A 16,262-nucleotide genomic window follows, 5' to 3' on the forward strand; every position below is an offset into this window, starting at 1 on the left:
TCACGAAAATGGCAAATGACGATACTTTTGAAAAGTTAGTGAAAAATGATTTGCGCAGAACTTTGAAATAGTTATGCAAATGAAAGTAGACCTTCATCATGAAGAACATGTGGCATTTAGCTAGTAAAATTGATTTGAAGATATCTTTTACCTTTTTAAACTTGTTTCCTTGACCAAAACACTTTGAAGAGTGCATTGCACCCCACCCAACTCCCCCACACGCCGAGACCATTGTGACGATTTTTGCTTTACACTGAGCTGTGATTTACATGAAATGGCTTAGGTTTGACTTTCCTTTTGTTAATCATTGTCAAGCTTGATAAAAGTGTGAAGAAACAAGTATTAAATGAAAAATAAAATGCAGACCCACTTTAAATGACAAAAACCTAAAGAACAAATGCTGGAGATGTCTGATATAGACTTTTGTTCAGATTCAGTTATGTCCTCAGATCCAGCTGGCACAAAAAGGGTAAAGGTTGTGCTTACTAAGTGTTTAAATTTTGCTTACTTAGTGTTGAAATTTCAATTAAGGTGGCAAACCTGTTACAAAATGCTTGAATTTATCCGTTTAATTCCATTTTTTAAAAGTGCAAGGGAAATGTATGAGATATGTTTCGCCCTTTCCCCTTGACACATCGTGAAAAACGAGCATTTCTGCGCAAACAGATATCTGCGAGCTTTACAAAAATGGACAGTGCTCACTCAAGTGTGACATTCTGTCAAAACTTTTACTTTCATTGGATAGATGACACTCAAACCCAAGAATATGTGTGAAAAAATTACCGACATGTATATTTTTTAATTCCCAGGGCTTTTTCAAAGTGTAAACTTTTTTTTGATACGCACTGTATTTTAAATTTGTTTCAAACAGAGATGTGACAAAACCATGAAATGACAATTTTTTTATGAAAGTGCCTTTTGATTGTTAAATAATTAGTTGATTTAGTTTTTGTAATGTATATTTTGTTTTACATTCAACACCATAGAGAGTTGAACATTTGGAGGAGCAGATCCTCGACTTCTACCATGACAACCACAACACCATCCACTGGAGCATCTATGGCATCCTCCTCCTCCTCTACCTAGCTTACCTCATCTACATCCTGGCCCACGACGCCTACCAAGCCATGCCCCTTTTCATCATCACAACCCTCCTCATCCTCATCCTGGCCTGGAGATGGCTCTGGAGGCGCTTCTCCGGGGAGATGCACACCTTCCTGGTCCGCTACTCCCAGTCGTTGTCACGGAAACGGAAGATGACGATAAAAGGGTAGGGAAGACCTCAGTGATTTGACCGGCTCTGGGGTTTTGATCCCAAAGCATCTCTGGGCTTAGGTGACTTAGTTTTAAAAGTATGTAATCCAGGTCGTGAACTTTCAAAGTTTAATTAATACCATCGTATCTGTAAAGTACAAACAAAACATATTTTCAGATCCTGGATACAGCAAAAATGCATTAAAAGATATTTGGAATGATTATGGAATATGGATTGATATCATATGGATTTCAGATCTTTTTAAAATGATTCCTTTCCAAGAAGTTTTCTGAATTCTTAGTGATTGGATTTGAGTTTAGAGCAATGATGATTGCTCTTTGGTATTAATTTTGTTATATAGAGTAATGGCAAATTCATAATTGAATTTAAAAATCTTTAAAAGCACTTGATATCAGCCCTATCTGTCTGAACTTTGATGACATTTTCTATGGATTACCTCTGTGAACCCTGTAAAGCAAGAAGCAAATTTAAAATACAATTCGAGCATGTGTAGTTCAAGGTTAGTTTTACCATAATCTAAAACCCACCGACATATACAAAATGCACTAGAATTTTAAAATGTATTGAAGAAACAAACATCAGATGGGACAAAACAAGACACAAATGAAGCAAAAACAAATTTTTATATGAAGGACAGAATACATTGAATAGGAGAAATGTGTACAAAGAATCATGACACATGAGCAAACATATGAGAAAGGTAGTCAGAACCGTACAGTTAACAAACAAAGACAAAACAAAACAACAAAAGTCCAACAAAAATGTGTTTGGATAGGGAGTACAGAATAATGTGGTGATTGTTTGAGAAAAAGCCAGTATACATAATTATGAGCAAACGGTATGAAAATTTTGCAGATTTTGAGTATAGCTATTGTGAACCATACAGAGTAGGGATGTCAGTGTGGTGATACTCTTGTTGCAGAATAAATTGGACTTTGGAAGTACATGTTGTCATCATTAAAAGTCAGATGTCTCTGATGTTAACCTCTGAACTAATTTATTTGGTGGTGTTTGGAGCACATTGAAAACTTCCTGCGACACTCCTTTCGTCTCTGGAAAATCTATTTCCTCCTGGGGACAGATAATTTTGTTGAGCTCGGAAACAAGGGAGACATTCATTCTGAAGGATATATTTTCAGATGATATAGCATTGCTTTGAGTCAGTAAAGGAAGTAAAGAAAACACTTTTACAAGCCAGTGCCGATAGTTGCACAATATTCATACCTTTTCCACTACAGGTTTTTTTTTAATCCAAAACCTTATTTAAGACCCAATTGATAGTGCTGGGTCATTTTGATTCAGTCATATATGGGTATATGATATACAATGGCAGATCCAGGATTTTTTTAAAAAGAAGGAACTTCAGTATCTCAGAATATTTGACAAGTAAAGAAAAATGTGATTGCTCTCAAAATATTGATTAATAATAATAATATGTCCATTTATATAGCGCAGTTACTATGTGCATATACTCAACTGCGCTTTGATACTTGGTATCATATTATTACCCCGGCTGTAGCTGAGCCGCCATATTAATAGGCGCTAAAGCGTTCAAGGAAAAATCTTACTGGGTACCCATTCACCTCACCTGGGTCGAGTGCAGCACAATGTGGATTAATTTTTGCTAAAGGAAATTACTCCATGGCTGGGATTCGAACCCACAACCCTCTGTTTCAAAGTCCGGAGACTAATCCACTGGGCCACAACGCTCCACATAAAGGAGCGCACTTCCTGTAGATGTTGTGCTGGGACAAATGCCAATTATGGCATGAAAAGGGGAAGTAGTCGGATGCATTGATCTGCCCTTTATTTTATAATCATTTATTACAATTCCTATTCCTTGTGTGGAAGAGAGAAAAAAGACCTGAATCTGAACAAATTCAACACTTCATGCACATGAAAAAGCCCACGGAACATGGTATTTTTACTTGTAAACATATACAATGACATTCCGAAACTTTAACCTACATCAGTAAGTTCCCATATTCAATATAATGTGTAACCACAGCATCCTTCCTCAAACTGGCTGGTTATCAGTATGCCATGCCATAAAATTCAATTGTTATTTCAAGCGTACTTCCTAACCAAAAGAATGTTGACATATTTTCCATGTCATAGGAATGGAAAAAAGTAGAATAATATTAATTAACGGGCGCGCCGTGGTCTAGTGGTTCTGACTCTCGCCTTTCAAAAAGAGGGTCGTGGGTTCGAATCCTAGCCATGGTGTGTTTTCCTTCAGCAAGAAATTTATCCAAACTGTGCTGCACTCGACCCAGGTGAGGTAAATGGGTACCCGGCAGGATTAATTCCTTGAATGTACCAAGCGCCTTTAGCAGCTGGAGCTACAGCCGGGGTAATATATAGTGCGCCACTGAATAGGCAACTAGATAGATCGGCACCTCATAAATGCTATATATTATTAATTTGGAGTTGAATATCATTATATTGATGATAAATGGATTCTGGAAGCTCAACTCTAGCAGAATGAATATTGATGGCATATTGGTGTCTGATGAGTAGGTTCGTAGATTTAATCCCCTATTCAGTGACTTTTCCAGGTCAATTGTCACTTTGGATAATCCCACTCTGGTTTTACACCCATTCGGTCTTATCAGATATAGTTCATATCGACATCACCTAATAACCAGCTTTTCTACTTCTCATTCAGCCCATTTCAGGAGCTAATTTTGAAGGATTGATCCTGCATAAAATCACAATTATGTGGTCATCATCTTATTTTTGTACATGGTTAGAAATAAAATGGGAACTGGGCTGAAGCCCCCAACCCCCTCCCCTGTTCCATTTACAGTTGAGCACTCAAGCAAATGAATAATTTCACTATAAGCTCTTAGAGACATAAGATACAAGACAATGTTTTTAAATTACAGCTAGAACACATAATCAGTACAGAGCATTACCAGAAATGAGCTCTCTGAAATATACTTAACCAAAGTAATATTCAAAAGCACCTTAGCCTGTAATTATGAGGGTTTGGCCAAATTCTCTCTGGAAAATTCCATTTAGTATTATTGCATGTAATAAATATTTCTTGTTTGGGAAATAGAACATCAATTGTGATTACAAATCCAGGTTGTACCCTTGTACAAAAAGGAAATTACTGTAATTTAATGAAGGTGGGTGTTATTAGGCATGTATCTGGAGAACTGCCATTGAGCTGTTGGCATGGTAACAATAAACATAGGCTGCTTGCCAAGGCATTCATTCATTTCCTTTCCCTTCACAAACACCAAAAAGCAAAAATCAAACAAATGGATCAACCCTTCTGGGTCAGGGGAAAGTTGATACATGTCATATTTCATTGTAATCCTTTACTGAATCAAAATTTTATTTTAGCAGTCTCTGATTAGCTAGGCCACCCCGAAACATATAGCTTTGTATAAAGAGAAGAATAAAGAAATTGGATCAGAGCATTTTTTTTAAAATAAAAACTCTATATAAATTATTTTTGAAAGGGAGCCTGGAGGTATGGCGATAACTTTTATTGATGGATCCACATTTTTTACATCTATTATTTAAGGAATTAGCAAAAGGGGTATAATGTACTCTTTTTATGACAATTATGTTATTTTTTGCATGGAATTATCCCCTTATAAGTGATATGTTATATTCATATTTGCTTAAGCATACTTGGGCTTAAGAAATCCCTCATTAAGCACATTTTTTTATTTAAAAAAATCAGATGGAATTAGGTCAATATTAGGCAACCAATTAGACATTTCATCAGGAAGAAGTGTTGGGTTTTTTTTACAGGAAATGTGTTTCTACTATTCATTTCTTTTTTATTATGTTTGTATTGAAACCATAGCAATATTTAGATGGCTCTTCTATCTAAATGGGCATTTTTTACTTTTCCGGGGGGGGGGGGGGGGGTGATTGCCCTTTTGCCCCTCCCCATGTGTATTATTACTCCTCTGGGTTAAATATCAAGAAACTGTATCAAAGTTCACAATGTTACAGAATGGAATAAGAGGATTAATGCCTGATGTTGATTTGGCATGACCGTCGAGTTCAAAGTATAATCTCACAGGGCGCATCACACAGAGGTAATATCTTTATTTGGTTCTCAGCCCACAGTGTAAAGGTTAGGGATCAGCTTAGGGCAACATTGTCCGAGGTATTATACTGAATCGAAGTTTGTGGCAGACAAGTAGGACAGCTGAAGTGGTCTGTCAAGCAGAGATGGTAACAGATCAAAAGTTTGGGTTAAAATCCATGGTATTTAGGCCTGCTTTCCCTTTTAATTGAACTCTGATGTTCACTGTGTATGTTACAAAGTAGGTATCTGACCACTTGATCAGTCTACAGCTCTTTTGATTACTATGTAGGTAATGCATTTTGGTAGAAACATGAAAAATATAAAAACACAACAATTAGAAATATTGAAGGATATAGAGTCAACTTTGGCTTTGAATATCCTTTATTAGAAAAAAAATTGATGTTTGGATATATACAATCTATATGGTAGGTTAATTTTTTTATGCTGGCATAATTTCTTTTACTACTGACATATTTTCTTTTATAAACACAATAAAAGGTAACACCCCCTTTTCAAAAGACCAAAACTTTTCAATGGAACAAGATTTTCAAAATAGGTTGGCAGGAATTTTCCGGAATTCAAAGACTAACTGAGTGAACAAAAATTATTGAACCAGTCCTCCATGTCATGCATGAACAAAATTTGATTGAAGTAAAATTGCCACTTTTCCATAGTGACAAGGGTCATTTCTTTTGTCAAAGTAATACTGAATGGTAGCAATTTCCTTGTAAATCCATGCAGCATTATGAAAGTATATTTTACTGAGAAGTGCATTCATAGCACAGGTGACGCCAAACAAATAACAATAATAAGTACTTGATTTATAATTTTGAATAATCTTTACTTATATTTAAAAATTAATGAGTGCATTATTTATTTTTCAGGTGCAAAAAAAGACGCCAAATGTGTAGAAATATGAAAGGAACAAAAAAGGTGCAAGGTGGTCAAACAATGATTAATTTGAATCAATTATTATTATGATAATAATTAATAATGACAATAATAATAACATCCGCATATTTACCCAGGGTAGCTTCAGTTCCAAAAATTCTTCTGCAGCGGACCGGGTACACGTTCACTTCACCTGGGTTGAGTGCAGCACAATGTGGGTAAATTTCCTGCTGAAGGAAAACATTTCATGGCTGGGAATCAAACCCACGTCCCTCAGATTTAAAGAGAAGAGACACAATCATAAGACCACGATGCATGCACAGATCAATAGCATTTAATCATTCACTAAATACACAATTGTCACAAATTTGTTACACAGATCCCACATATGAACCCTTCATTATATCAAAAATACTTCCAACCTTCCATGTGTACTCTCTCATGTATGAGTTTATGAATCAATTACATGTTCTTCCAGACATGAACCAATGTGTATGAATAAAATCTCAATTTTGTCTCGCATTCATAGCAGAGGGAGACTATAGGCACCACTTTTCCGACGGCAGCATCATCAGCATTGAAATCTTAACCAAAGGTTAAGTTTTTGAAATACATGTAGTTATCATTATAACTTTAATAGAGAGTATATGGACATAGTTCATGAAACTTTGACATAGGGTTAATAAAGTATTATTGATCAACTGACATGAGTGTAAGGTCATATGGCTCAGGTCAAAGGTCATTTAGAGTCAGTGAACTTTGACTAATGTTTTCAGTATCAACATTGCAATCTTAATCATAGATTAAGTTTTTTAAATATCATAACTTAGAAAGTATGTGGACCTAATTCATAAAACTTATACATAAGGTTACCGTAATCAAGTATCACCGATCATCCTACATAGGTTTCAGGACACATGAGTAAGGTCAAAAGTCATTTATAGTCAACAAACTATGACCATATTGGGGTATTTTTTACAATGTCATCAAAAAGTTTATGGATCTGATCTGGATCATGAAAGTTAGACATAAGGTAATCAAGTATCATTGATTGTCTTGCACAAGTTTCACATATCAAGGTCAAAGGTCATTTAAGGTCAATGAATTTATCAACATTGAAATTTTAAAGGTTAAATTCTTGAAATGTTATCATAACTTTGAAAGTAAATGGATCTATTGTTTGAAACTGGAGTAATCAAGTATCACTCATCATGTTGCACAAGTTTCAAGTTAAGGTTAAAGGTCATTAAGGGTCAATGAACTTTTATTTTCATATGAATGGTGTTTTTGTGAATAATTATTTATCTTACATAGTTGTTTTCAAAGTCTGTACTGCTGCTATATGAATTGCATAATGCAGGCAAGACTGCCAGAGGTGTTCCATTTGTTTGCTTATTTCATTCATTTTGTTAATAATAACTAATGGTGTTTTGAAAAGTGGGAATTACTTTGTAACTGAAATATACTTATGTATATTAACCCTTCATGGGTTTTAGAATAATGTTTTCTTCTTTTTCTTGTTTTTTAATAGGCTGGTATATTTTTTTGTAAACCTGACACTGGTGATATTGGCTGGAGTGACGGGGGTCTTTAAATCACTGGCTTTGGAACCAGAACGTCTTATCTCCATCCTTGGAATCTTCTTTATGCTTTTCTGCAGTTTTCTCATTTCCAAATTCCCAGCTAGGGTAAGTATTTTACGTAAGAGGCCGTGGGTTCAAACCCTCCTGGCTGCCTATGAACTTTTTTCACAGCAGTCATTTTCCACGTTATAGTTGTTAGTATTGTACTGTTGGAGACAAAAGAAAAACATACTCATCTGTCTATTCATAAGTTTTTATGATTATATAATATTTTCTTATTAAATGTATTTATTTAAAAATCCCTGCAAATTTCTTGTAATTATGGTACTATTTCAATAAGTACCTGCGATTTAGCAGGTATTTTCTTTTGGAAATATTACAAGTAGTTGCTTTCAGATTTCCAAATATACTTGGTATTTTCAGTTTTTCAATCAATCTGAAAGCACCTAAGATGCGGCACTTGAAGGCATAGGCTATCATTGATTTGACTTTATGAAATCTGAGCTGCTAGGTCCCACTTTTCACATGTTTGTGTGATATGTTACAAAAATGAAGCCCATAAGTTGTGTCCAAAAATCATTAAGTGCTTAAAAAAGTAAAATATAAAATGATCAGAAACACCATCTTAATTTTATGACATGCACTATATGTGTTCTATTAATGAGTCAAAGACGCGAATTTGTAAAATTGTGGTTTGCGATGAACAATGTACTTACAGCTTTTCATTCTCAATAATGGTTATTTTCAAGGTTTTTTATAGTTATAATACAAGTACTCACACTCGTGTTTCATCATGGTTTGAGATTTTTTTTAAACTGGCTTTTTGCAAAGCTAGCCAATGCCTTTGTTTTGCCAAATCCTATGACATGATATGTATGAGATATTATATTATTCATTTGTTTTCAGATAAGATGGAAAACAGTGTTTTGGGGTATCTACCTTCAGCTATTTCTCGGAATACTTATCCTGAGGACGGATCCAGGTTTCATAGCTTTTAACTGGTTGGGTACAAACGTTGAGATATTCCTCAACTATACCACGGCGGGTGCCGAGTTCGTCTTTGGTCCTGCCCCTCTCTCTCTGCACTCATTTCTCTTTATAGTGAGTAACATTACTAAGAAATATTATGGCTATTTCTTATTTGAATTTGTGCTTGCATTTAGCAGCTATTGCTTTCTGCAGCCATGAAAATTTTCAATGATACTAAACATTATGTGAATAACTTCATACTGCTTTATAAAAAAAGCCATGGAGTGTGAACGTATACATTACATTCTAAAAAGATGAGAGATTTGTATGGTCATATGTGGTTCTATGCAATGACTTCAATTCAAGTTTCTAAATTATGATTTAGTTATTTAAAGTAGTTTATTGATAATTAGAAGTTCAATGTCATTGCCCTCTGCGATTTTTTTAACTTATGATATTTGTAACATATAACATTTATGTGTGATACCATAATTGCAAACAAATCATGCAGACACTTTATTAGAACCAACATTTGAAAATAAAATGAAACCAAATATGCAGACCTCAATTGAATTAGTATGCAGTTTTGTGGCAGATATACCTGTATTTTTTTCTGCTTTTCAATTAAGTCAAAATGATTTCTGCTACCCCAATTAAGAGAGGCATATTTTTATAATTTGTGTTTTGTTCCGCTTGCACTTTTCAGGCTCTTCCGGTAATAATCTTCACCAGTTCAGTGTGTGCGTTGTTGTACTACATGGGGGTAATGCAGGTTATCATCAAGGGTCTGGCCTTTGTCATGCATTTCACCATGGGCACGTCAGGAGCAGAATCTTTCGCTGCTGCTTCCAACATCTTCGTCGGAATGGTATGCAAATAATAATCACCATTTGTGACAAGCCAACCCAAGACCAGCAATCATATGATAGGTTCTCTGTAAATATCAAAAATAGTAATTTGGTCTTAAATTGTAAGAATTTAATAGAAGGTAGTCTAATCTGAATGAGTAATTATTCTTCTTTATAAGGTCAAAATTTGAAGTTGTAATTTGAAACAAAAGATGAGAGATTATTTGACCCCACATTTTTCAGGACTGTTTAGAAGTTTCATTGAGATTGGACAATATGCATATCTCATACTTGGGTGAACTCCAACCTTCAAACCTTGTTCCTTGTACACTCCTTCTTTTCTTTGAAGCTCTCACTGAATTCATTCTTCATTCAATCAAGTTTTTAAGTGGGCTATTGTTTAACAATTTTAACAAGTTATGTATCATTTCAAAGACTAGGATGTGCATTTGCAAGCTCAACAATGATCTCAAAATGCATTTTTGTTTTGGAGTGGTAGGTCACATTTGTGAAGGTGATAGGCAAACTATCACTTCTGAGGTGAGCTGGATGTAGTTATCTTTCAAAAATTGTTGTCACGTAATGATATGATGTAAGGCAAACTTTAAACTGGGCTAAATGGCAATAAGACCAAATGGTTACTAGACAAACTAAGATTAGACCAAACGGAAAGTAGACAAAGTGGGTGTAGACCAAGTGGCAATTTACCCTTTAAACCGATGATATGTTTATTCTGTAGACCACAGCACCCCTAGCAATCAAGCCCTATCTGAACGACATGACAAACTCGGAACTGTTCTCCATGATGACCGGGGGATTCGCCACCATTGCTGGTAACATGCTGGCAGTCTACATCAGCTTCGGAATCAACGCGGCCCACCTCCTCTCGGCATCCATCATCTCTGCTCCGGCGGCACTGGCCATCGCCAAGATCATCTACCCAGAGACTAGGAGACCCAAGACGGCGCGGGTTTTCAACGTGGAGACGGAGAAAGTGTAAGAGTGTTTTCTAATGATAGGACAGAAATTCCCTTTTTATGATTAGGTCCCATTTTGATAACAAATTGGGTAAATAGTGGAAGTATGTTATCAAATGATTGAGTATCAATATTATTTTATGTGAAGGTACCATAGATTTGCGAAGGTTAAAATGTATTTTCATCATTTCATCAAATGAATTAGGATTGGTGGTGATTTATTAATTGATTGCTAAGAAAGCACGAATGCATGTAAGCAAGCAACCAGAGGACCGACGGCTTAAGGTCCCTTCCGAAGGACCTGGTACTGAGGATTAATGCCTTACCAAAGGGCACTAGCGCACCAAGTGGGAATCGAACCCGGGTCACCGGAATACGAATCCCCCTCTCTACCGACTGAGCTATCGCGAAAGAATTGTGTTTAAAAAAGGGCTAAGGTTTCAGTTTGCGCTTGAGCATGAGATTGGTTCCAGGATAAGTTATAGAGTTAATATTGAAGCATAGAAATCATTAGAATTGCATTTCCCCAAATTCTTTATTGAGAGCAATTTTTTTTCTTCTCCATGTTTCGAGTTGAGCCAGTCAGTATTATTATTGCCTACAACTCTACAGAACCTCTAATTAAAAGCAGATTATGCACTTTTGCCAGTTGTCCCTCTACTTTCAAGTTATTGTGGCATATGTGTTTATGATGATTATCTTTGTCCTCTATAGATTGTAGGTGAGTGAAAACCTATGCATATTAGTTATACTATTTATAAAAGAGAAGGGTGTTGGTTTCAGGGGTTCATGTGCACCTCTTGCTAGTCTCTGGAACTTCTGCCAGAATAGAATGAGGAAAAGGAGAAAAACAAGAAGACACTTTTATTAATATAAAGTGTATCAAGGCAACAATAAATGATTTCTTAAGGTAAATGAACTAAAGTTGCATCAACTGCTTTGTTTTATGGAATATTTCACTATGGCTATCCAGGTCACCTTTTTGGGGTTTACATAATAAATTTGCAGAAATTCAGTACTTGGGCAGAAAAAGATGCCGAGCAGAGTCCCTTTAAAATCTGCAATCTTAGCTGAGACTTTTGTTTTAGTTATGCCGTATTCTCTTCCTTTACACAGTCCTGAAAGAAATTGTTTGGAAGCATTCTTCAACGGGGCGGCCGACGGCTTGAAAATCTGTGCCTACATCATCTGCAATATCCTGGCTGTGATATCCTTCCTGGCTTTCATCAATGCTGTCCTCAAATGGCTGGGAAACATGGCTGGTGTAGAGAACTTTAGCTTTCAGGTAATGACATGCGTAGTCAAGCCTCACTCAAACATGGTGAAAAAAAACACACAGCAACAAAAACCAAGATATTGTCAATATTGGATCTTAACCATTTGTGTATAAATTCTATAAATTTACACTTTCCTGCACACCTTATAGTGTTCTCTTTTTTCCATTGTTCTTGGAATTTTTTTTTCCTTATTTCCATGTATTCCCATGAATGGCATGAATGTTCTTATTACCAGAGGTGCTAACTGTAAAAAAAAATGGTATTTGCTGTAAAAATATGACAGGAATATGAAACTACGAAAGGGCATCCATGAAGTACAAATTGGAGGCTAAAAAGAGGGGAAGGGGGGGGGGTGAAAGAGCTATTTTCATAGGAATACACATAATATTGTATTCAAACACATATGCATAAGACAAGAAACAATCTAGAATTGTTGTGCATTTGCACTGCATCAGAACAAAAGACAATATTTAAGAGATACAGTTAGATGGATATAAATGAAAACCTAGTGAGCTTTTGCACGGCAAAGCAGAGCAAATTCAAGAACATAGAAAATGTTGTGTCAAAGGCCATTAATGACAAACAACCAAGAAGTCTTTGTGGAAAATTGATGAATCAAAAGATTAGTTTCCTCCTGACGGTTGTTTCATAAAGCTGTTCATAAGTTAAGAATGACTGGTGATCCTTTCATGTGTTGAATGGTATATTCAGTGGCGATGGGTAAGCGCGTAAGAAAGGTTCACCAGTCGCTCTTATAGTCGCTTACGAACAGCTTTATGAAACGGACCCCTGGACTCTGGTTAAATGACATAATTGCATTTTTTCGTCACCTCTGAAACTTAGGACACAAGCTTTTGTTCCGCTTCACCAATTTCCGACAAAAACCTCCTAGCTGTTCTTTGTTATTTGGTGGGTATTTTCAATCCATCTTTCATCATGATGTAAAAACTTTTTCATAACTTATGAAGTACAAAATTCTAATTTGTTTTTCCAAAGGATGGCAGGTATGTATTACACCAGTAATAAAAGAAAGGAATCGTGGTAAGGAGAAATTGCTGATGATGATATACAATCTCACTATTCATTTTTTTTTTGTCAAGCCTGTTGCTTTTTTTTTTGCTATTTCCAGCTGATCTGTCGGTATTTGTTTTTCCCTTTGGCATGGATCCTGGGCACAAATCCCTCAGAATGTGGAATGGTAGCAGAACTAATTGGCATCAAGACTTTTCTCAATGAATTCATCGCATACAAGGATCTAGCTGCTTATATCGAAGATAACCAAGTCAGTGTAAGTATATATGGATCAACTTGTAGTGCTGAGCGACATTTTGATATCAAAATTATGCGATATTGAAAAAAAAAAATATTCAATATGGTTTTAGGATAATGTTGATATGTCGCGGTAACTCGATATGACCAAAATATTGTCTGATATGAAAAGTTAACCACTATTTATTGACCACAAATGCTACCCTGGATTGCTTTAAACCAACTCAGAACTTTGACAGTTGGTACCCAAATGCCAGCCTTTTATGGACAAGCATCCATGAATGCTTTACTTTCATTCCCCCTTCAATCTTTACATTGATTTGATATTTGAAGAGATAAAATGAGTATAAAAACCAATTTTATCATTATCAGGTGATGATCAAGTTACATTAAGTATATATTGTAATTATTGAATACATTGATATAATCAATTTGCTGTAAAAGAGATAAAGCGATTGATTTTGTATCACTTTATTCAAACATTCATAAAGGATCAGAGGACATGTAATACATTAACACAGTAATTTACAAACATAATTAACAGAGAAAGTAAAAGTAGTCCAGTTCCTGGGCATTACTGCCGAGACAGGTGTACAGTATAGAATATAATACAAGGTAGAATAGAGAACAGAATAACATATCACAGCAAAGCTCTTGACAGCGATTGTAAAATCAACCATGGTCATTAATCAAATGATATTATTCTTAGTATTTATTGCATCCATTGCTTATCAATATTAAAAGATATGAAATCGTTGGAAGTGTTTGATAGCATTAATGCAATTCATCATCAAAATTCAAAGGCTGAAGTCATTGTAATTAGTGACTACATGGATGCAATGAATTATAATAAATATAATATATAAATATGATGGGGTGAATAGAGCAGAATTGTTGATTACATTGATACAAATTAAAGTAATGAAATCATTACAACGATTATCGATTGCAACAACACAATTAACTTAATGGAAGAATCACTTTTCATCAGTCATGGACTTAAGTGATTTCATAATGAGCCTGTATCATGTTATGGCATGGTCACACCGCCCAAGCGTTGTTGGAGCGGTTGTGGAGCGGTAGGGAAGAGGGTCGAATTTTGCTCACAAAATTTGGGAAAAAATCGAAAACAAAATAAAAACAATCGAAAATGGTGAACGGTAGCGAGCGGTGATGATTTTTTCTCTCCGCTACATGACCGCTCCAACAACGCTCGGGCGGTGTGACCAGGCCTTTAGGTATTATACCTTTCATTCCCCAAATGGGAGATGGTTTCATGTATTTGCTTGGACGACAATTGCTCCACTGTAAATTCTACACACCGTAATGGAATGAGCAACTTCAACCCTTGATTTGACACTATGTACCCTATCTAAACCTAATATAAAATCCTATTGCAACCCTATCTTCAATGCTATATCTTAGATGAAATAAAGCTTTGAGCATTTGGTGCTGGTGCAAATGTTGTGTCACTTTTCAGATATGAACAAGGCCAATGATACATTGACTTCAATGGGGCTAATTATGTATTTCTAAGGTCATATCTTGGGGCTCCATGGATGGATTCCCAACAAATTTTGTTTGAGTTTTAATATCATACTCAACAGAAATATGGTATAAAAAATGCTGAAATTCCAAAAAAAAATTGTGACGTCATCAATTTAGTGCTCTGTATCTCTCGTTTCCATTTCTTTATTTCCTTTCCAGCTGAGGACTCAAGTGATTGCAACCTATGCATTATGTGGTTTCACAAACCTGGTCTAGGTATCATTGTAGCTACTATAGTACCACTCATCCCCCAAAGGGTAGCACACATCTTCCAGATGGTTATCGCAGCTCTCTCTATTTTTGTTTTTCTAATTCCTCTCTAGCCAAGGACTCAATTAATCGCAAACCTATGCATTAATTGTGTGGTGTTGTGAATCTTGGTAGTTTTGGTATTATTTTGGGTACCATGGTGCTAATCATTCTTCAAAGTGTAGCAGTCGTCCTTTTAGATGGTTGTAGCAGCTCATCATTTTCATTTCTCTATTTTTCATTTCCAGCCAAGTTCAAAGGTGATTGCAACCTATGCATTGTTTGGTTCATGAGCCTGGGTCGCTTTGGTATCACGTAAAGTGTGATGGTTTCGCTCATTCTTCAAATGGTAGCCGTTATATTTCTTTCAATATAGTCATCACAGTTTTCATTGTTTATGTTTCTCTTTTTCCTTTCCAGCCAAGGACTCAAGTGATTGCAACCTATGCATTGTGTGGTTTCACAAACCTTGGTAGTCTAGGTATCATGTTAGGTGCAATGGTACCGCTCATCCCACAGAGGGTGGCAGACATTTCTCAGATGGTGGTCAGGGCGCTCATTGCTGGCAGCTTAGCATGTATGCTTACTTCTTGTGTTGCAGGTAATTGCTTTTTTTCTTATCTCTTTTTAAAAAAAAAATCATATGAAACACCAGAAATTTGAAAATAATAATTCAAGAGCTTCATGACATGACATAGCAGAAAGTAAAAACAAAAGATAGACATGTAAGACACCTTACCAAAACTCTGTGCTGTCGCTTTAGCAGGAATCTTGCTGCATAGGTTTGTTGTGTCTTTAACATCACGTTTCCTACATTCTCTCTTGCTTTGTCGATGATGAATGTGAGAATCAAATATCAAAAGATGTTTTTTAGAGATTCTTGCGGGAAAGACATTGCTATGAATTTAGGTACAATCGTGGTTCAAATCCTTTGAAATCAAGTGGAACTTTTGGAAATATTAGAAAATTATACAATTATTCAGACGATTTCTGCATAGAACAGCTGTAACCAATATAACACAAAGCCATCCTTTTTGTCTCGCCTACCAGAGGTGAAGGCGAGACTTAGGGATCCAAATGTCGTCCGTCCGTCACAAATCTAACGACACATAACTCCACAACCGTGAGTCGCTTTTCCACCAAACTTGGATGGTAGATAGACTTGGGGGACCTGCATGTTTTGCTAAGTGGGAGCTCACATGGTAAGGTCAAAGGTCATTTTCAGGTCAACGTTAAAGTTTACATGCAGGTCAAAGTTAAAGTTTACATGCAAGACTCTCTTATGGCACCTAACTCCGCAAACGTAAGTCACTTTTCA

At 35.9% G+C, this 16,262-nt stretch overlaps 1 protein-coding gene across 1 annotated transcript in view; it reads left to right on the forward strand.

Moving 5' to 3' along the window:
• The window catches only part of LOC121425318 (solute carrier family 28 member 3-like), a 37,064-nt gene that overhangs the window by 19,447 nt on the left and 1,355 nt on the right, over nucleotides 1–16,262 (forward strand). Inside the window, exons 3-10 of the mRNA XM_041621347.1 lie at nucleotides 987–1,270; nucleotides 7,756–7,912; nucleotides 8,714–8,908; nucleotides 9,483–9,644; nucleotides 10,364–10,620; nucleotides 11,718–11,886; nucleotides 13,008–13,166; nucleotides 15,365–15,545. Of these exons, the coding sequence (XP_041477281.1) occupies nucleotides 987–1,270; nucleotides 7,756–7,912; nucleotides 8,714–8,908; nucleotides 9,483–9,644; nucleotides 10,364–10,620; nucleotides 11,718–11,886; nucleotides 13,008–13,166; nucleotides 15,365–15,545 (1,564 nt within the window). The remainder of the gene's footprint in view (nucleotides 1–986; nucleotides 1,271–7,755; nucleotides 7,913–8,713; nucleotides 8,909–9,482; nucleotides 9,645–10,363; nucleotides 10,621–11,717; nucleotides 11,887–13,007; nucleotides 13,167–15,364; nucleotides 15,546–16,262) is intronic.

Source organism: Lytechinus variegatus, chromosome 12, assembly GCF_018143015.1.
Source record: "Lytechinus variegatus isolate NC3 chromosome 12, Lvar_3.0, whole genome shotgun sequence".
In the NCBI taxonomy this organism is placed as follows: domain Eukaryota; kingdom Metazoa; phylum Echinodermata; class Echinoidea; order Temnopleuroida; family Toxopneustidae; genus Lytechinus; species Lytechinus variegatus.